Genomic DNA, 22,788 nt, shown 5'->3' with positions numbered 1-22,788 from the left:
ACTTAGATGTATTGAACATAGATACATACATACATACATACATACATACAATATTTTTCAAGAAAGAAAATGCAGTATAACAGAAAAATGGAAAATGCTTAATTTGAACAGTGATAGAAATTTATTTAAACAATAAAACTACTTTACTGATGGAGTTTTGTCATTATAAATCTATCTAATGCGTAAATGTAATTATCTTTTTTTTTTTAACCTCATATAGTGAAATCTGTCTTTTTCATCAAATTACTTGCCAGTGCCTACCTCATTATTACCAAGGATGTCACTATGCCCTAAGACCCAAACATAGACATAATGAGACAGCTTTTAAAAGGGACTTTTCATGTGTAGTAAATAAGTGAAACCAAGCCTTAAAGGATGGCTTCACGTCTGGATATCCGCAGCACTCCTGCAGAGAATGTGACTGAAGCCACCATGTTTATACTCTTGGGTTTCACAGACGACTTGGAACTGCAGGTCTTCCTATTTTTACTGTTTCTTGCTATCTATCTTTTCACTCTGATAGGAAACTTTGGACTGGTTGTTTTGGTCATTGTGGATTCTCGGCTACACAACCCCATGTACTATTTCCTTAGTGTTCTGTCTTTCTTGGATGCCTGCTACTCTACAGTTGTTACCCCCAAAATGTTGGTCGACTTTGTGGAAGAAAATAAGTCCATCTCATTCCTTGGATGTGCCACACAAATGCTTCTCTTTGTTAGTTTAGGGACCGCAGAATGCTTTCTGTTGGCAGCAATGGCATATGACCGCTATGTAGCTATCTACAGCCCACTTCTATATGCACTGACCATGTCACCCAGAGTCTATGTGCCACTCATCGTCACTTCCTATGCTGGTGGAATTGTGCATGGTGCTATACACACAGCGGCTACTTTCAGCCTGTCCTTCTGTGGGTCAAATGAAATCAGGCATGTCTTCTGTGACATCCCTCCGTTGCTTGCTCTTTCTTGTTCTGACATCCACACAAATGAGCTCCTGCTCCTGTATTTGGTAGGGTTGATTGAGATGGTCACCATCCTGATTGTTCTGGTCTCCTATGGATTCATCCTCTTTGCCATTCTCAACATGCACTCTGCTGAGGGTAGGAGGAAGGTGTTTTCTACATGTGGCTCTCACCTCACTGGAGTGTCTATTTACCACGGCACAATCCTCTTCAGTTACATGAGGCCAAGTTCCAGCTACGCTTCAAACCATGACATGGTAGTGTCAATATTTTACACCATTGTGATACCTATGCTGAATCCCATCATCTACAGTCTGAGGAACAAAGATGTAAGAGAGGCAATGAAGAAATTGTGGAGAAAATTTGGTTCATAATTAATGGACACATTTAAAATGTAACAAAATGAAGTTAAGTTGTGAATCCAAATTTATATAACATGTACATGGTTGCAAATTACAAACATGCTATTATTAAATTATTGTTTCTTATATATTAGAAATTATTTTAAAATCATTAATCATCTTAGATCAATAATTAATTCTTTCTCTTATATAGCAATTGGGTTGATGAAGCTTATAATAAATATTTGTATGTCAATATTGGTTTTGGTCACAATTTTATGAGTGACTTTTGCTTCTCCTAGGTAGAGGCTGTGTACGTAGGAGCTGAAGTGATTCTCATGTAACTCTTGATAAACTGTTAGTGTGCGCTATGTAACCTAGTCCCCATTCTAGAATCCTTACGGAAGAACTCTCAAAGGATATTTTCTCACAGAAAAGTTCTAACAGAGTAACAGCCACCCAAACTCTGAACATGATGTTTTTGCGTGTGTGTTTCTCTGTTTATCTTTGCATCTATTTTTTTCTGCTAAGAAATTCTTTCCTCAACAAACACACTAATTGATTTGACCCATTCTGTCCCTACTTCACCACAGTGATAATATGTGTGATGATTCTCATTACTAGTACCTCTAAAGTTTGGAAGAACACGTGAAATTTTAAACTAGAAAAGAAACATTTGTTTACATATAAATAAGTGTAGATACACACATAAGTTCACTTACACATATGTATATATGTATATATATGAGTCTGTATATATGTATACATACATATGCATATGAATGTATGTATGTATAGTTTATGCCCATGTATGAATATAGGTTTCCCTGAGAGCTGAAACCATAGACTAATACCAAGAACATCTATGAACTAGATCCTTTCTCAGTTAGAAGCTTTGTTTTTATTATCTCTGTGTCTATGATACATGACCATATATTGTCATTCCAGATAAAGTGTGTCCATGTTAAAAAAAAAAGACAGAGAATGAAAAAAAAATACTATACTGTTACAGCCACCAATTTATTGATATTTCTACTTATTTTAGTTTTATTCTAATATTTGTCTACTTGAATAGCTAGTACAGTTTTCCACACTTCCCTCTTTTACCCCTAGGCTTATTTTATACTTTGAAATAAACAGAATTATGTTACTACAACATTATAACTAAACAAAGTCTTATCTTTAAAATCATTGGTCACATTTGTTCATTGTGAGTGTGTGCTTGCATGTTCACAGGTGGAAGTCAGAGGACAGACCAGGATGCGGTCAGTTCTTTTCTTCCACCATTGCTATAAACACAATTTTCTGGCTTGCGATCTGTCTCAGTTCACTTCGGTAATGCTATGAGACCCTTGGATTTGGGAATGTTTCATAGTTGCACCCATTAGGACTCCACAATTCCCTATTTTTATTAGGTGTTGTTTTTGGTGGTGGTCTCTATCGGTTGCAATGAGAAGCTTCTCCTGCAGTAGCTGTAACTTCATTAGCACTGAGTAGTTAACCTTGATTCCAGTGTGAGCTGTGGTTCACCTCTTGTTGAGTGGGTATTAACTCCAATTAGAAAGCTGTTAGTTACCACCATGTCACTTTCCCCTGGGCTGAAAGGGAAGCTGCTCCTCTCTAAGAAACTGTTACTTTTATATAGCTATATTTTGTGTCGTTTCCATATATTCATTCCCTACTTAGGAGTCTTTCTTCTAACAGATTGCATGTTCTGAAGGGAATAGGACATCAGCTTCCTGTGTGGTTGACCACTGCTCCTCTTCTTATATTATACCTAATAACATGAGTGAACTTATTTTTTCACCTGTTCAAATAAGAAAATGGACACCGTTCATGTTTAGATGTCAAGCACACTTAGATAACTTATACTTTTAGAAGTCATTGGAGCATGAGCCTAGAAGTAGATTGAAATTTAAAAATTATTGTAAATCAGTCTCATTGACTGCCAGCTCATGTCACAGGGAAATTTTCCATCACAATACATTTCAGCAGTTCCATGCAGTAGAGTTCATCAACTTCAATGGATATGGATATATTCTTTCTTTATGATTTTTTAAACTGAGTATGAATATTTTATTTATAAAAACACTCAAAATAAATCAAAATCCCAAGTTCAATCCGTATTTTATTACATGTTTCTTTTTAATCTCTATGGTCATATTTTATCCCCAAATGTCATTTAAAAGTATATGAGCAAATGTTCTTGTTGTGTGCTGGAGCATCTTCTGGGTATATTCCAAGGAGTGGAATAGCTGGGTCTTGAGGAAGCCCTATTCCCAGTTTTCTGAGATAGCACCAGATAGATTTCCAAAGTGGCTGTACTAGTTTGCATTCCCACCAGCAATGAAGGAGTGTTCCTCTCTCCCCACATCCTCGCCAGCATGTGGTGTCGCTTGAATTTTTGATCTTAGCCATTCTGATGGGTGTAAGATGGAATCTCAGAGTTGTTTTGATTTGCATTTCCCTGATGACTAAGGAGGTTGAGCATTTCTTTAAGTGTTTCTCAGCCATTTGATACTCCTCTGTTGAGAATTCTCTGTTTAGTTCCAAGCCCCATTTCTCAATTGGGTTATTCGGTTTGGTGGTGTTTAATTTCTTGAGTTCTTTATATATTTTGGATATTAGACCTTTGTCAGATGTAGGGTTGGTGAAGATTTTTTCCCAGTCTGTAGGCTGTCGCTTTGTTCTCTTGACAGTGTCTCCTGCCTTACAGAAGCTTCTCAGCCTCATGAGGTCCCATTTAGATGCTCCAGCACACAACAAGAAAATTTGCTCAACCATGTTCATAGCAGCCTTATTCATAATAGCCAGAACATGGAAACAGCCTAAGTGTCCCTCAGTAGAAGAGTAGATAAAGAAACTGTGGTACATATACACTATGGAATACTACTCAGCTATTAAAACAAGGAATTCCCGAAATTTGTGGATAAATGGATTGAGCTAGAATGATCATAATGAGTGAGTTAACCCAGAAGCAGAAAGAATCAAATGGTATATACTCACTTATATCTGCATACTAGCCCAAGGGGCATGTCCCACAAAAGCCTTCACTTACCAGGAAACTGGGACAGAGGGGAAGGCATCCTATTGGGACTCTAAATGAGAGACGCATGGGAGAACAGCAAAATAAAAGGATCCAGAGGGTCCTAGAAATCTACAAGTAGAACAATATGATAGGCAGATTTGGGCCCAGGGGTCCCGCTCAAACTAAGGCACCAGCCAAGGACAATACAGGAGGTAAACTTTAAAAACCCCTTCCCAGATCTAGCCAATGGTCAGAATATTCCCCACAGTTGAGTGGAGAGTGTGATACGACTTTCTCATGTACTCTGGTGCCTCACATTTGACCATGTCCCCTGGAGGGGGAGACCTGGTGGCACTCAGAGGAAGGACAGCAAGTAGCCAAGAAGAGACTTGATACCCTATGAGAATATATAGGGGGACGTAATCCCCCTCAGGAACAGTCATAGGGGAGGGGAATAATGGGAAAATGGGGTGGGTGGAGGAATGGGAGGATACAAGGGATGGGATAAACATTGAGATGTAACAAGAATAAATTAAAAAAAAAAAAAAAGACCTCAAACAAAAACAAAAACAAAAAGCAGAACAATAAAGGATGGATGTCAACCTCAAAAAACAAAAACAAAAACAAAAACAAACAAACAAACAAAACAAAACAAAACAAAAAAAAGTATATGAAAGGATGACTCCATTTTTATCTTGTGTCTGCCACTCAAAGATATGATCTGAAGATGTTTCTCACCATCTTTTTTTCCCTGTGAGTTCATGAACTAATTGATGATCTGGGGATCACCTTACAGCATACATGATTTTATGTAGCACATGCCCCAGATGTCGTCAGTGAGCTTTTCCTGCTGCTCCACTCTGGTTATATACAAATTAACCAGTATTTTTAAACTATTGTCCACTATAGATCTACTGACCAGTGTTTGATTATGTAAGTGTAAGTGTTTGCATTCCCACACCTTACCACAAACTATTAGTACTCACTTTAATGAATTACGATTTGCTGTGTTAAGATAATTGCTTCCAAAAACCTCAAACCAGCTACAAAAATTTGTGCTTAGTACTCTGTCATACTTCCATTTTCAGTAATATGATTTGTACTAGTCAAGGTTCATTATAATTTGTGGCTGGCTATTAAGGCAGGTGGATAGATTGTCTGGCTTTTGCTGTTGACAAATAATCAATAAAGGGAATAATGTATATCTAAGTATTCAAACACATACATATATATGTATATTTATGTATATATGTAAATATATACACATTTTTATATGTTCTAGGGATACTTAAGTAGGAATGACAGTGGAAGAGGAAAACAAATACAGGCAAAGTATAATTACATTTTATATATATGAAAAAGTAATTATAAAAGCAAACATTCTGTATTTCAACTTTAAAATGTTAGTTAAAACTAAATGTATGTTTCAGTAATATAAAAAAGAACATGAACATTGAAAACATAATGTCAAGAAAAAGCAATTGAATATAAAAAACAAGGGATTTGAAGAATATTAACTATCTAAATAAATCATTAGCTATTTTACATTTCTAAATTAGACTTATAAAGTGTTAAGTTTATATTATAAATCATCTCACCAAGGGCATATTTACATAAAAGCAATATGACCCAGGCATTACTCTAAAGTCCATTAAGTAGATTGTATAACTGGTGAAATGTCATTTAGAATGCATGAGAGGAAACTTAGCTAAGTGAATAAATGCATATAAAAATGAAAGAACATAGATGCAAATGGAAAATTGTTATGTTCATAATGGTTATAATAAGATCCTTGTTCATGAGGGATATGCATCAGAGGAGTCACTTGACGATTGTCCCAAAAAACGGAAACAAATGCAAATTAAAAAAAGAAAGAAAGAAAGAAAGGAGGGAGAACTTGGAAAGGGAAGGATGGAGGTTAACTGCAATCATCTCTCCTTCTGCTCCTCCGAATCCAGTCCTGAGGCTGATCCCCAGGTCTGTAGCAAATCAGCTGTTGGAGACTCCTGTCTACCTCCCCCATCTCTAGTGGATATTTTCTCCTCCTGACCTTCTTCACTCCTGAGTCTTGGAAATGCCCCTTCCCCCTGTCAGTGATTCTGCCAAGAATAACAAAAACAAAAAGAAAACCCAACCAGCTGCAGTGTACTTTTCCACTAACACAGTGCACCTGCCCCAAGAATCCCATAAACGTCCATCCCCTTGATCAAGGGCCCTGATTTCTCTCGTTCACTGACAGATTTCACCGTGGATATCTCACCATTAAATCTCTTGTGTTGCTTTTGTTGTGTGGTGTTACTTTGTGGTGTTCCTTAGTCCAAAAATACCAATATGTCTTTGTACTAGAAAAAAGAAAAAAACAAACGAACAAAAAGCCCTTAAATTGGTATCATTACTTACAGAAGCACTCCTGGTACCTGTGTTTCCCCCACAGGGTCTGAGCCACACTTGGATACTATTACCATCTTCACTTGCCAACAACAGGCTTACCTGAGTGCATGAATTCCATCAGTAATTAAGCTAAGTGTCCCTTCATTAACTGTAAGCACCCTCCTGAGTCTGAAGAAATGACCACTAAGTTCCAAGAACCTGTCTGGTATTCTTGGTAGTGGAGGTATCCCAAGCCGTAGATCCATAAGGCCTTCTTCACTGACCCCATCTACCTCACCCTCATAGTTGCAATTCTGCAGCTTCCTTGGGACCTACTGGAAACCCCTGCTGAAACCACTTTCTACTCTTCTCGTCTTCCTTTTCCAATCCCCTACCCCAACCCTGCTCTGAAGCTGCCTCCCCAAAGCTGCAGACCTACTTTGAAAGCCCTGGTGCCCAGTGCTGAGTCTCTTCAGGCTTTTAGTGATGAACCACTAAACATCTTGGTCCTTGTTTTTGTCCTTCCTGAGTTTTGGGGATGCCCTTGACTACAGACTTCCTCATCCCTTTCTATCGGAATGGTGACATCCACACCTTCATTCTCCCTTATAAAACATCTAGCCTCTCCACTTGGCACCTGACCTGAAGGGCCCCAAATTTATTCACTTTTACAATTAAAATATGGCCTGAATATTCTTTTTTTTGTTTTTTCATTTTTTTAAAATTTTTTTTATTAATTTATTCTTGTTACATCTCAATGTTTATCCCATCCCTTGTATCCTTCCATTCCTCCCCCCCCCCTTTTTCCATTATTCCCCTCCCCTATGACTGTTCCTGAGGGGGATCACCTCCCCCTATATATTCTCATAGGGTATCAAGTCTCTTCTTGGCTACCTGCTGTCCTTCCTCTGAGTGCCACCAGGTCTCCCCCTCCAGGGGACATGGTCAAATGTGAGGCACCATAGTACGTGAGAAAGTCGTATCACACTCTCCACTCAACTGTGGAGAATATTCTGACCATTGGCTAGATCTGGGAAGGGGTTTAAAGTTTACCTCCTGTATTGTCCTTGGCTGGTGCCTTACCAATTCAAATACACACCCTTGGTTGTCACCCTCATTCACAACATTACTTGGGGCTTTTAGAACTACTGTGAGCAATCAGGAAATGGAAAGAGAATTCCTATATCCGAACTTTCTCATGTATTTTATGCAAGGTCTCTTTGTTTTTTGCCTGGACACTATCTGCTTCTGTGTGAAAGTTCCGTCTTTTTAAGTTAACTGTTGATGAATTTGTAAGTTTGTTGCAGATGTAAGATCCAGGAGCTTAACAGAGCAGGTTGGGAAGAGAGCAAAGGAGTAGGCATGCCCACACGCACATCTCACTGGCTGGTTCCTCTCAGAGCTTTCTCCTGCAGTACCCTCTATAGCTAGTGCTTAATTATTTTCCTATCTCTAAGCCTTCTTTGACTTTAGACTGAGTTTTACAGGGGTTTATGTATCTTTTAGGTTAATTTTTGTTTTATTCTTCTTCGCTTCAATGAAAAGTTTGCTCTGGAATGGAGTTTTGGCTCCCTATCCTCTAGGCCCTAGTGTGCTTGTTTAAATATTTCTTACAAAATTTCTGTCCTGTATCAGATTGGCCACCTGGTTATGTGACCAAGAATGAGAGCAAACCAAGACAGAATGATAGACTATTCCTAATGGAGAGTATTGGTTCTCATTTCATATTTCTTTTGGTTGTAGCTTAGCTCTAAAACTTTTGTTAAGATGTGATTCTTAAGATTTTTTAAACTATTGTGTAAACTTTCTGTACCTCAAGATTTATAAATATATCGGGGATCATTAAAAGTCTGTAAATTCTAGGGGTTCACTTAGAACTCATAACACAAGGCTTGATGGTTAAAACAAATCTATTCATAAGTAATCCTAAAGGAACCACGTGACATGACAGTGTTTTGGGATATAAGCAGCCTGTGATTAGCTGCCATGTTAGATGTTGTTTCTGAAGTGGAGGGAGGCAGCCACATGGCAGGCAATCACGTGTGCTAGGGTTGGAGAGGGTTGATGCCATGTGACTTCACTACCACTTTGAATAAAGGTGACCACATTGTGTAAGCTAACCAAAGAGGCAACATTAGGTCTTCAGGATATCTTGGATTGGGTTGAATTTTTGTATGGTAATTCTTGTCCTGAGAAAAAGAGTAACAGATGATGAGAAATCATAAAAAAAAAAATAAGGCGTATAAAAATTAAAATGTAAAAGAAGCATCTAATAACAGTAATTTATCTGCCTTCAGTAGAGTTTTCCAATATTTTACCCAATCTTACAACTTTATCTTCCATGAAATTTACATTATTCTCACCAACAACCCTCTTCCTGAGGAGTTCAAGAACGTCTTTAGAAAGGACAGAGCACGTGCCCATGAAGTGCACCAAACCAATGCTGCTCACCTGGGTGGAGTCTAGGCAGTCGCCGACCAGCATTTTCAAAGGCATGGTACTACAATAACCCAGAGTAGCAGGTTAGAAAATCAAGAATGCACCTAGAAATAATACAAAAACAAAAACAAACAAACAAGCAAAAAAAAACCGCTTCCAGTCCTGGACTGCCTTACAATATACCAATCAGGATTCAAGAATCCAGGTGAAAACAATGCTTTACTACTTAACTCTTTTCCTATTGTTTCCTGATGTAAACTTGCTAATCTTGTCTATTTCTTCCTATCTTCACCTGTATATGGTAGCTCTTACCTATGGGTGTTTAATGTCAGTAATAACGTCACCTTTAAGCAACTGCCCATGCTGCTGAGGTCAAAAATTTGCTTTATATCAGGCTTTAAAGGCCAATCCAGTTACCTATACCTCCCTTATCTGTGGTCCTATCTTAACACAGGGGTTACAGCTCACTGTCACAGGAGAACAAAGGGAGTAGAAGCTCTGAATAGGGTCCAGATAGCTTATGAGAATGACAGACAAGACTTCGAGAGTCAACTTCAAAAATACAGCTCATTTTATTGTTTCAGGGGTAGAGTATAGAAAAGTTTTTTAAGGGATATAGGCAGGAAGGACTGATTGTTCATAACATAGTACCTAGTTATCCTATGGGCAAAAAAAGGAGTGGGTGGGACTCATGAGTTCAGTCATGTAGTTCCTGTGCAGAGTCAAATTCGAAATATGGTCAAGCATCTATGCCTAGAGACACTCTTCAGATAAGGTCAGGCACAGCAGAGGAAGCCCTGCTGAGAAAGGGAGTCCTCCATTTTGCTCTAAGCTCAGAGAACAATCGGGACATGGAGGAACACATACTTGAGAGTAGGGTTTTTCAACATGTTCCCCTGTTTTATTTTATAATGCAGAAGTGTCATGATAGGTTTTGTGACCCTTATAACCTTTGTCAGACAGTTTCAGGATCTGATAGTGGACCATGGTTGGTGGTAATTTTAGCATTGGTAGCAATCTGTCATTGTAGAAATTGTATAAGGCAAGGGGCAAATGTCAATATAAAACATAGCACAATTAGGGGGCTAATAAGGGACAGAGGCAGGAAAACAATGGGTTATTGAACCAACTTAGTGTTTCAATGTGTTAAAATTTTGGGAGCAGATTGTGACAGAATTGTTTGAGGATTTTAATGTTAGTCTCAACATCATTTGATTAATTTATATGAAAGCAACTTCTCCCAATACTATGCAAGTCCCCCCCCCCATGTTCAGCAGTTAATAGGTCTAGTGATCTCTTGTTCTGGGGCACGGCCCCAACGAAACAGTTTAGCTGTCCCTAGGCTTATTTAAGGCTGTTAGTTGTAGGTGGTGTCATGTTATCAAGTTTGTCCTGACAGCCTCCAGCCAAATGGTATGTTTTAACAATGCCCCCTGTCAGAGTTTTGGCACATCTAAGAGAAATGGCAAGTCCTATTTCTACTTAAAATTAAGGAATATCTCCTTGTCTCTGTCTGCTTCCTGGCAATAGTCATCTCCACTTCCTTGTAAAGATAAACCTGTGGAATACTCACAGGAGGAATGCAATAATATGGGGATGTTTATACAGGAGGTTATCTTTCCCTTATACCAAAGGAAAAAAATGGGATAATGCACAAGTTAATCTGGTAACATTTTCACTGGAAACATGTCCCTAGAGAAAAGGCTAAAGGGTAGGTTGGATATTTGATTAAAAAAGGAGGACACCATGAACATCTGGACAGGCGTCATTTTTCTCTACTCATATTTTCACAGAAGTATTCATGGGTACTGCAGCAAGCAGGGGTAGGTGCCAGAGGTGTAAAAGAAACCCTAGGGTGAGGGTTTAGCATGTGTCTTGACTGGGAGGATATCAGGAAAATAGTGACTATATTTACACAAATATGTTGTTGATCTAATTTTTTTCTCCATTTTCTTTTCCTGTAAAACAATGTTATGATGAATTAGCACAGGCATAACTGTGGGAGCTAGCTATTGAATGATAGGAAAGTCAGGCCATTTGTGTTAAGCAGGGTGAAGCCAGCCGCCAGAATGACATCTAGTCAAAGGCAGTCTTCCTTCTCCTCCTCTCCATGTGGAGAATGAGCTGTCCATTGTCCACACCTGAACATGGGTCCAGATCCCCTGCTGGTACGGTACTGGGTTGTTACAGGATCCCCAGGGTCCATTATCCATCAGCCTTGGTAGTCTCCTGGTGGACCTCATGACACCCCCATCCTTCTACTGCCCTATGTCTTGCATACAGTTCACAGCTTTTCCCAGTGTCCAGTTGCAAGCTGCAGTATCTATCCTGATCCCCTGCTTGGTGGACTCTTTCAGGTGATATATCTAATGGCTGAGAAACACTTAAAGAAATGCTCAACATCCTTAGCCATTAGTGAAATGCAAATCAAAATGTCTCTGAGATTTTATCTTACAGCTCTCAGAATGACTAAGATCAAAAACTCAAGTGATATCACATGCTGGAAAGTATATGGAGAAAGGTGGACACTCCTCCATTGCTGATGGGAGTGTAAACTTGTATGACCACATTGGAAATCAATCTGATGCTTTCTCAGAAAATTGGAATGGTACTACCTCAAGACCCAACTATTCCACTTCTGGGCATATACCTGAAAGATGTTCCACCATTCTGAAAGGTCATTTGCTCAAATATGTCCATAGAAGCTTTGTTCGTAATAGCTAGAATTTGGAAACAACCTAGATGTCCCTTAACAGAAGAATGGATAAAGAAACTCTGATAAAGTTACAAAATGGAATACTATTCATCTATCAAAGCCAAGGAAATCATGAAATTTGCAGGCAAATTGATGGAACTAGAAACCATAACATGAGTAAGGCAACACAGACCCAGAAAGAAATGCATGGTATATACTCACTTAGAAGTAGGACATGCTCTTGTTTGAAGAATTTTTGAAATCTTTATTAGTAGGAAAGAAATGGAAATACCATCCAGCTTGACATAGGATTGGGCTACGCAGTGGAGTATGTTGACTGCATAATTGCTATCTGAGTACATATTAAATTCTCCTTTTAGATATGTTAGGACAGAAAAACGGCATACAGCGTTTTGAATTGAGGAAATTTATTTGTTAGGAGGAACATGTGACTAAAATCAGGTCTCTTTGACATATCACGTAAGCAGCTCCTTGTTCTCCTCCCATCTGTAAAAGTAATGTGAGTCTTTGGGCTGGTGAATCAAGAAAATAAACTAGGACGAAGACATCTAAGGAGTAGATGGTTGTCAACAATCTGTCCTTCAGATAGTGGTTGTTGATCCGTCTTGGGAAGCCAATGAAGCTATTTGCAAAGCAATTGTTGTTTCTCAGGAGCCTTTGGATATCTGGGGTGGGGGAGGGGAAGACAATTATTTCAGGATCTTTGTTTATAATTTGTAAGATGTGTTCTCTTCCTGTCCTTATTATGGTGTATAAAGCGTTGACCTCAATTAATAATCAAATTGTTTCCCATAATGGTGTATGGAGTCATTTTCAGATCCCCTCAGGTTGATATAAGGCTACAACTACCATGGAGGAGGAATTGGATATAGGGACTTGTATTGGGTTCTGTGGATCTTAACAAGTCAGGGAGGAATATTTGATGCAGTTGTTAGTAGAACAAAGAGCCTCCTTGGCAGCTGGTGTGAAAGAGTGATGAGAGGAGGGGTCTTTGTTACATTTGAGTAAAAGAAAAAAAAAAGATAAAAATACAAATTCACACACACACACACACACACACACACAAAATCAAGTAGAGACTGTAATTGAGTGGTCAGGATGGAAAGCCTAGGTCTAAACCAATTAATGTTACCTTAGAAGCTATAAAATTTACTTAGAGTTAATAGGCTAGGAAATTCAATCACAGGTTTAGCTGGCTGGACTAAGGCTAGAGTAACTTTGGTCCCTAAGAATGTGATGGGAGGAGTGAGTTGGATCTTATCCTCTGCTATTGTAAAGCTTCTTTCTTTTAGTGACTCTATGGCTTGTTGCTTCATGTTTCCTGAAGTTAATATCTGTCCTGTCTTTTATATTGCCATATTAATCTATCATCCATGTAATGGCATACATGGAGGCCTGATTAATGAGGGGTTTTAATTTAGGGAGTTGTTACCTAGACCTTGAGAGAATATTTTCCACTTACATCTATCTGCTTGCCCTAAATTACTGACTTTGTGTATTGAAAAGACAAAGTGCTTGTAATCTTTTTTATGGAACAGTGTTGAAAATAAGAAATCTTTAAAGTCTAAAGCTACTAGCAGGGTATTTACAGGTATGGTAGAGGCAAGTGGAGGTCATGCAGAGGTAAGACCCAAATTTTCATGGTTTTATTGATTGCTCTTAAATTCTGAAGGTGCCTCCGGGTCCAGGTTTTCCTTTTAATTGCAAAGTCAAATGTTTATCATGGGCTTCTAGAGAGACAAATGTTTCCCATGTCTAATTGATGTTTAGCTAATTATTGAAAAATTGTGAATTTCTCCCTCTTTGGAGACAGCTCTTCTACCCAGATTTGATCTTAGTTGATAGATTTGAGGTGGAAAGTAAGTTATTAAACAGCGGACCTTTGAATTGAGTCTTCTTTAGATGTTGATACTTTTAATAATCCTCTAGTTGGAGGCATTTTCCATCTTCTTCACTAGCAAGGACCACGTTGAAATTTTCCAGAATATCTCTACCCAGTATCTCTAAATTTATGGCCACATCAGCCACAAGGGTTCTAATGATCCCATTTGTTTATCTGTATCTTCCAAATTATTAAAGTGTTTTGTAATAAATGTTTAGGAGAGATCATCTATTCTCATTATTTAGGCCGTAATAGAAGGGTCCAATGTGAAGGACCCTCAGCTCATCTTGGGAAGGTCTTATCCACTCCTGTGTCTATCAGACATTTAAAACATTTATTATCAAAAGTTATTGAAAGGTTAGAGTTAGATTTGCCTAATGTTATTGACTAGCAAATGTGTGCTTTTTTCCCTATTGTTGGTTTGAAGGATTTTCCTAAGTAGTTGAATGGTAGCATTGGATTTACTTCTTTGGCATATTTGGATTTATAGATACATTTCCCAATAAAAGGCTTTTTTTTACAGTGAGACCAAATAGATTTAGGAGGTTTTATATAAGTTGGATAATTTTTTGTTCAGTTTCCTTTCCAGTGACCAGTCTTCCATAGTTAAAGCATGTTTATTTGGACCAAGTTTGAGCTTCAAAGGCTTGGATGAGAGAGGTGGCCTGATAGGAAGCAGTCCCATATCATGAGCAGTCACCATCCATTTTCATAATGTTCAATATTTAATCCCTCACATGCCTTCCTTTGTTTTGGGTCATTCCTTCCCAGATAAGATTGTTCAGGAGCCTTTCTTTGGGTGCAGAATATGTTATCTTTCTGAGTAACTGGCTTGTACCTTAGTAGAAATCCTAGAGAGCCTCTGTTGGCTTTTGTTTTAGAAAGGTCAATGGAGAAGCCTCTCCAGGCCCCGTGGACATGGATGTTACATGGCCAGACCCAGAGTGCATAGAAGTAGACCTGCTTAAAGCAGTCTGAGGAGAGTAAAGGCTACTGAATCCCTGTGGAGAAGTTACCCAAGCTGAGCAGTGGATCATAATTCCAGTTTATGAATTGAACAAGAGAGTTTTGACCTTGCCGTGCCCCTATCTATTGATTATGTAATTTATTTTTTCCTGGCTGCATCTAACATTCATTCTAAATAGGGCCTCCCAATGTTTTAAGAGAGAGCTAGAGGAAGTAGGTCATTATATATCTCTTCAAGAGTTTGAAGGGTGCTATGAAACTCTTTTTAAGTAGATTTGGTCCACGAGGCATGAATTTCATCTAAGCAGACTGATTAGCACAACATTTTTAAATCTGTTGCAAGAAGAGGATACTAAGTCAGAAGACATTGTTTTGTGAAGTGTATAATAATGGGGAAGGTCCCAGTAGGCAAAGGTTCTGGAACAATGGGCCATTGTGGCTAAGGTGTTGGGAACATTGTCAGCAACTCTGATATTACCAAGCTGCTCAATGGTCATGCATGGTGGTGCCACAGATGGTGGTACAGAGGTGGAGGGTCTATCTGTGTGTTTTCAATAGCTTTTTTCCTATGTTTTGAGTTTTTGTCTTCTATAGGCAATGAAGGATTGTAGGGGGGAAGAGGTTGGTAAAGGGGCAAGGAGCGTTGTGGATTGGGGCATAGCTTCTGTCTGATTAGGTCACTTGACTTTTCTAGAGTGGATAAGTCAGCCACTTTGCAAACCTCAGGGTTCTCTGCCTCACTTGAGTCTCCTCTTGTGTTTTATTCCTTTAGGGGTCCTCCTTGGGCTTGGGCTTATTCCATAGAAATTGTCAGATGGTGGCTATTATGGGAAGGAAGAAAAGAGATCAGGAAGAGAACATCTTAGACTTCCTTATTTTTTTTTTTTAATGAGTCAGGTAGGCAACACATGTCCAGAGATCAGAATTGCAAATATCCACCAACAGAACACATGTGAGAATTGAAAAACATCATGCCAGAATTCTAGGAACTATTTATGGGAGATTTATAGCCCTCTGGATTTAAGTAAGGCTTCTTAGAGAAAGTAAATCTGAAAGTTTCACTTACATGATGTTCAGTTCCCCTTTATAGAAAAGGGAGGAAGTATTGCTAGAGTTGCACAGCATTCCTGTGGCAATTGCCATAGGGGATTGAAAGACAAAGATCGCAAGCATTGAGACAGATTTAAGAGACTGATGACTGTCTGGGAGAATTTTAACTGGTTTCTGCGTTACTGGAATTTTAAAAGAGGCAAAAGGTTATTGCAACACCCAAAAGCTCTGGTGGGGCCAAAAAAAAAGGATTTGAAGATCTATGGGCACTATTAGATTGCTGCCCCAACAGAAAGGTTACAGTTTGTAAATAGTGTCCAACTGCTCTCAACAGCAAAAAACTGAAAGTATAATGAAGAAAGGAAAGATGTCCAATCCTCAGGTGTGATGGTCAAGCAATGATACTGCTACCCTCAAAAGTAGAAACTCATAATTTTTTTTTTCACTTTGGGAGTTCCGGTGTGGATGCCACCTGTGGTTCTCCCTTCTCAATTGGCCAATGACCCATGAGGACAAAGGGAGCAGAAGCAACTTATGATGTTCAGACAGCTCATGAGCACCATGGACAAGACTTCTGGGGTCACCTTCAGAAAGGCAGCTCTTTTTATTGTATATGGTGTAAGGTACAGAAAGGTTCCTAGGTTACAGTCAAGAAGATTAGTTGTTGTGGATTTTTTTTCCTCCCAACTTTAAGCTCCTATAATAGCTATTCAGCCTCAAAATATATTTATAAATACATAGGCCATACAGCTAGGCTTGTCCCAGTTTAGCTTGTAACCCATTTATTAACTGATTTTATTGATGGATGTTGCATTCATAAAATAGACAAGATATTCTCTCTACAACTCTCCCTTTAATCCAATACAACACTCCTTCCCTTACCTAGTAAACTGTATAAAATAATAACACTTAAGAAATAGTTATGAAATCTATCAAGTAAGAATTACATTCATAATATCCAACCCATAGACTCCTGTCTATCCTGTCTTGGTGAGTTCAGAGTTCTGTGCTTAATCACTTCCTGTTAGCTTGCACTAATCAACCTAAAAATATCTACTTAGATTTTAAAATATTTTCTTAAATCCTAAACAAGTTAAGCTTAATTTTAAGATAATAACTCATTGGTTTTTAACCCCATCAGAGACTTGAGAAGGAATAAAATTACCTATTAAGTAGGAAGACAGGCAAACAACTTCCAAAATATAGAAATAAGAGACATTTGGCTACATGGAGATTCCTCGAAAGTTCTGTATAATGTTGGAGCATCATTTTCAGTCTTCTGGTCCTGAATATCTTAGAGACACATCTGTGGAATAGGAATTATGAAGGACTTGCTTACCCTGTCTTGACAGATCTCTACTATATTCTATAGGTCTCTTAGGTTTTTGAAGATTATGTATCTATCTATCTACCCATCTATCTATTATCTATCTATCTATCATCTATCTATCATCTATCTATCTATCTATCTATCTATTATCATCCACATTATCTACCTATCTATTGCACATCTGAATAGGCAAATGTTGTTTGTTTCTAGCTATTTATATCCTGTTGAAGCCAGGATGTATATTTTTGCGATTATCTAGACTAGTATATGACATGACCATTAATTTATTTGACAGACTATTGAATTTCATTACTTAATGGCAGCTTTAAAGGACTGGAACTAAATCTTGTGTTTATAAATACATTATGCAATAGTTGAAGCATATACACATTATATGTACAAAGTAAGTTTAAATTTGTATCAATATACATAATCTAATACTATGGTTAATTTAAATGTGTGGTCAGGAAATGTTTATTATTAGGCTATAATTACTACGGCTGTATTTTCTAACCCACCATTAATGAATACAAATACAGACACCTGTTATATTTTAAAATAGCCTAGGTTCACATGGGCAGGCAGATATCAATCCTCTCAAATATTTCCCATATCTCTTTGCATTAATCCCATGCCATCTAATACATTCTATTGAGCCACCTACCATCCATAATCCCAAGTATTTGCTAATATCCATCATCTCAGGAAAATCCTCCATCCACACTGGCCACCGGCTTTTTCTTTACCTCATCCATGGCAGCAGCCCCCTTCCTCCTTCCCTTCCTCTCTCATCTCTCCTTCCCAAGATCCTTTTCTAGTCTCTGACAGCTTCCTTTCCTAATAACCTCTGTGTCTCTAAAGCCTGAGAACTTTAGTCAGGCTGATCCCATTTGCCCTGCCCAGATATGTTGAATTTTTATTGGTCAAAGAAGAATAAACTTATAGGTAAGATTACAACCATCATTTTGGGATACATGAGTCTTCTCATTTGGACAGCAACCAGATCAACCCACACAATGTAAACCAATGTGAACCTTAAGATTGAATCAATATACAAAACTCTATATAAATGTAAGCAAAAAACTTTGTATTTGTATCAATTTAAAATTTTTGTATCGGTGTTATGTTATTGGGTTATAAAATGGTTTGGTTTGGTTGGTTGTTAGTTTTTGTTTGTTATTTGGTTTCTTTTTTGTTTTGTTTTCTCCTCTCTCTCTCTCTCTCTCTCTCTCTCTCTCTCTCTCTCTCTCTCTCTCTCTCTCTCTCTCTCTCTCTCTCCCCAACCCCCTCTCTCTCTTTTGTTCTTGGCTTCAGAGTAGATAAATCTCCATTCATGCCATATGAATAGATGTCATATAATAAATGTTGAGGACTCTGTAGCTAACAAAATTTTTTAGATATGCAAAGACATTCATGTCTTAGCCAGTATCAAAGCTACTGCCAAGCAGAAGGGTCAGCATGTACATTATATATACGGGCCTTTTCCATGTACTTCTTCCTGTCTGTCATCAAGATATTCAGAGGGACTCCCTCTGTCAAATATAATTTTCAACAGTTTGAAAGAAATACATACCTTTAATTCTCCTGTGGAAAGAAATGTAAACTTCCTCCCCAATTTAACACATTTTCTGTCTTCAATATTTAAGTTAAGATATTAATAGGCTCATCTAATTTAGCAGTACTTTCTAAAATCCAGTGCTTTTTATGAACTGTGCAGTTTCATTGATTTTTTTAAAACTCAAAGTCTATAAAGTTCCATTTAATCTATCTATAAGATCTCTCTCTCTCTCTCTCTCTCTCTCTCTCTCTCTCTCTCTCTCTCTCTCTCTTATTTTTGCTTTCATGACAGGCTTTTCCTGTGTAGTTTCAGCTGTCCTAAACTCACTTTGTAGACCAGGCTGACCACCAAATTACAGACATCTTCCTGCCTCTGCTCCCTGAGTGCTGGGATTATAGGCATGCACTACCACTCTGAGGTCTGGGATATTTCTTATCCCCCTTTTTGTCCATGAACACCTTTTAAATTATCCTTAGATCTCTCCAAAACTGCATGAGCTATAGAATCATAAGTTATATCTGTAACAAGTTTTTATACAGCAGAGTCCAAAAACTGCTCTGTTCCAATGGATACAAAAGCCAAAGCACTATCAGCCCCAACCGGTAAGGTGCCTCCAAGATTGTCATCATTTACAAGAAATGTCCAGACTCAGAATCATCCTTTCAGGAATTCAAGGTAAAAACCCATTGGAATTCTGAATGTACATCCAGTGTATGATACATCAGCATGTGTACATATCTCAACACTGCAAACTCTACAAAATGAAACACAAAGTCTTTTGTATAACATTAGCCTCAAACACATGCTGAAAGGAATGATTCCTGTCTGATCTGATCTAATTCAGTGTCTTTTTTTTTTTTTTTTTGCATTTTTTTATTAATTTATTCTTGTTACATCTCAATGTTTATCCCATCCCTTGTATCCTCCCATTCCTCCCCCCCCCATTTTCCCATTATTCCCCTCCCCTATGACTGTTCCTGAGGGGGATTACCTCCCCCTATATATTCTCATAGGGTATCAAGTCTCTTCTTGGCTACTTGCTGTCCTTCCTCTGAGTGCCACCAGGTCTCCACCTCCAGGGGACATGGTCAAATGTGAGGCACCAGAGTACGTGAGAAAGTCGTATCACACTCTCCACTCAACTGTGGAGAATATTCTGACCATTGGCTAGATCTGGGAAGGGGTTTAAAGTTTACCTCCTGTATTGTCCTTGGCTGGTGCCTTAGTTTGAGCGGGACCCCTGGGCCCAAATCTGCCTATCATATTGTTGTACTTGTAGATTTCTAGGACCCTCTGGATCCTTTTATTTTGCTGTTCTCCCATGCGTCTCTCATTTAGAGTCCCAATAGGATGCCTTCCCCTCTGTCCCAGTTTCCTGGTAAGTGAAGGCTTTTGTGGGACATGCCCCTTGGGCTAGTATGCAGATATAAGTGAGTATATACCATTTGATTCTTTCTGCTTCTGGGTTAACTCACTCATTATGATCATTTCTATTTGTACAGAAAGTATATAATTTCTCAGAAGTATTATACAGTCCTGAAATTATAAGTGTATAAGGTGTGAATGATGCATAGAACAATTGAGGCTTGTTTTCTGCTCTTTGTATGAATAGAAAAAAGACATCTGTAAATCTTCATTCATGCAGTGGAAAGAATGGCTTCTAATAATAATTCATAGACGTCCCATTTCATTTAATGGGGTTCAGGTAGGTTTTTTCTTCCTTTCTAGGCTATAGAGGGTTATTATCAATGGGATTTGGTTACAAGTTATTACTGGTCTTGTTTAGAGAGAAAACAAGTTTAGATTAGAAATGTCTCTCTTTTCCTTTATCTTACATTCTTAGGTTTGGAGATAAGGGTTGAAAAGAAAGAACGGGAATGTTCTGACCATTGGCTAGATCTGGGTAGGGGTTTAAAGTTTACCGCCTGTATTGTCCTTGGCTGGTGCCTTAGTTTGAGCGGGACCCCTGGGCCCAAATCTGCCTATCATATTGTTCTACTTGTAGGTTTCTAGGACCCTCTGGATCCTTCTACTTTGCTATTCTCCCATGTGTCTCTCATCTAGAGTCCCAATAGGATGTCCTCCTCTCTGTCCCAGTTTCCTGGTAAGTGCAGGCTTTCGTGGGACATGCCCCTTGGGCTAGTATGCAGATATAAGTGAGTATATACCATTTGAGTCTTTCTGCTTCTGGGTTAACTCACTCATTATGATCATTTCTAGCTCAATCCATTTATCCACAAATTTTGGGAATTCCTTGTTTTTAATAGCTGAGTAGTATTCCATAGTGTATATGTACCACAGTTTCTTTATCCATTCTTCTACTGAACATTCTCCACAGTCGAGTGGAGCGTGGGATATGACTTTCTCACGTACTCTGGTGCCTCACATGTGACCATGTCCCCTGGAGGGGGAGACCTGGTGGCACTCAGAGAAAGGACAGCAGGTTACCAAGAAGAGAATTGATCCCCTATGAGCATATACAGGGGGAGGGGACAGTCATATGGGAGGGGAATAATGGGAAAATGGGACGGAGGGAAGAATGGGAGGATACAAGGGATGGGATAACCATTGAGATGTAACAAGAATAAATTAATTAAAAAAAAAGAGAGAGAAGTGGGATATAGAAATATATAGGGAAGATGGAACAAAAAGTAGATTAGAGAATCTATTCCTCAACTTCATGCCTCAATTGTGATTCACAAGGATATTTTAAAATCACTGGCATAGAATTTCGTACATAGTTGCAAAATAAGTTTAATTTTAGATACAGTGGTGTAGAATTCAAATGTAAGATTACTCTTCATACACTATATATATGTGTGTATGTATATATGTATGTATATATATTTCTACTCTAATATGAGGTATTATGCCCGCATAACTCAATTATAATACAAAGTTTACTTCCAATACTTTGAAAGTTCTATTTCAGGCTGAATATGGTAAGTTACACAAGTTGTAGTTAGTTGACCAGATCATGGTCATATCAATTATGAGTCTATTTTTAATCACAAGGGTATTATCTTAGGTGCAACAGATACATAGGATTCTATAGAATGTTAAGATTAAATAGTTAGATAAGTTCTTCAAAAGCCTCAGAAACATACAGAATATGGCGTTTAAAAATGTTTTTATTATTTTAAACATTCACTGACAATGAGACAGGTTAACTTCCCATAACACTTATTTACCTCAAAGAGGATGATGAACATCAAAGAACCTCCTTAGGGAGATGACTTCAAATGTGGAAACCAAGCCACTGGGAAAAATGTTCTCATTTCTACCACAGACAGAACTCTTTTTTAAAAAGGGCAAGCTTGAATGAAGGCAGAGTTGATGGCCAAACTGCCAAGACAGGGTAAGCAAGTCCTCAATAGTTCCTGCTTCACAAATACGTCTTTCCGATATATTGAGCCAGAAGCCTGAAGATAGTGCTTTAAAGTTATAGAGAGTTTGGGTCACTATTCATGTAGCAACCTGTCTCCGTCATCTTCACATTGGAAAGCTACCGACCAGCATTCCCAGCATACTCACCTAATCAATTTTACTCTTTCTCAAGCCTCCGATAGGGTTGAAGACCAGTTGGTTTAGTTTTTAATGAAGCTTAGTTGTTTAGCAGTTAAGATGTTTTCAGGTCTAGGTAGATGTTTGAAGTTAATAAAGACAAGATGTCATGGAGATTTATTTACATTAAGAATTTTAGATGCTCCAAGATACAAAAGATATTTTCTCCAAGGCTGTCAAATACAAAAAGCTGAAACACTAATAATATAACATTTATATAATTCCTGATTTTGTCATGTTTCTTCTTGGTATAGGTGGTTTACTGTATGTATGTGTAATAATATAAATATATATGTAAAAAGTAAAAAAATATTTAATAAAAAACTTCCTATGGTGAAAAAGAAAACAATTTAAACAACCATGTGAAGCTCTGGCTCTCCAGCATGAATGTAAAAGCTAGGTATGGTGGGAAAAGCCTGTAATTATAGTGCTCAGGAGAGAGAAACAGGAAGATCCTGGAGAGTTACTCTCCTGTGAGTCTAGAAAATTATTGAGCATTTCATCTCAAAAAAAGAAAGTGGAAAGTGATTATCAAAAAACATGAAATTGAAAAAAAAACCAAAAAAAAAAAATTGAAAAAAAT

The 22,788-nt window shown here is 38.1% G+C and overlaps 1 protein-coding gene across 1 annotated transcript; it reads left to right on the top strand.

Annotated features, from left to right (window-relative positions):
* Nucleotides 1-375: 375 nt before the first annotated feature.
* On the top strand, nt 376-1,335 carry LOC127207471 (olfactory receptor 5T3-like). The gene has a single exon (XM_051166896.1). It carries the CDS (start codon nt 376-378, stop codon nt 1,333-1,335), a length of 960 nt encoding a protein of 319 aa, XP_051022853.1.
* Nucleotides 1,336-22,788: the final 21,453 nt, after the last annotated feature.

The sequence above is a fragment of the Acomys russatus genome, chromosome 24, assembly GCF_903995435.1.
Source record: "Acomys russatus chromosome 24, mAcoRus1.1, whole genome shotgun sequence".
Lineage (NCBI taxonomy): Eukaryota > Metazoa > Chordata > Mammalia > Rodentia > Muridae > Acomys > Acomys russatus.
The sequence above is the reverse complement of the archived record's forward strand: the minus strand, read 5'-3'. Positions and strand labels throughout refer to the sequence as shown.

Coding starts and splice junctions, on each gene's coding strand:
- LOC127207471 (XM_051166896.1), top strand. CDS start 376: ATGGCTTCACGTCTGGATATCCGCAGCACTCCTGCAGAGAATGTGACT.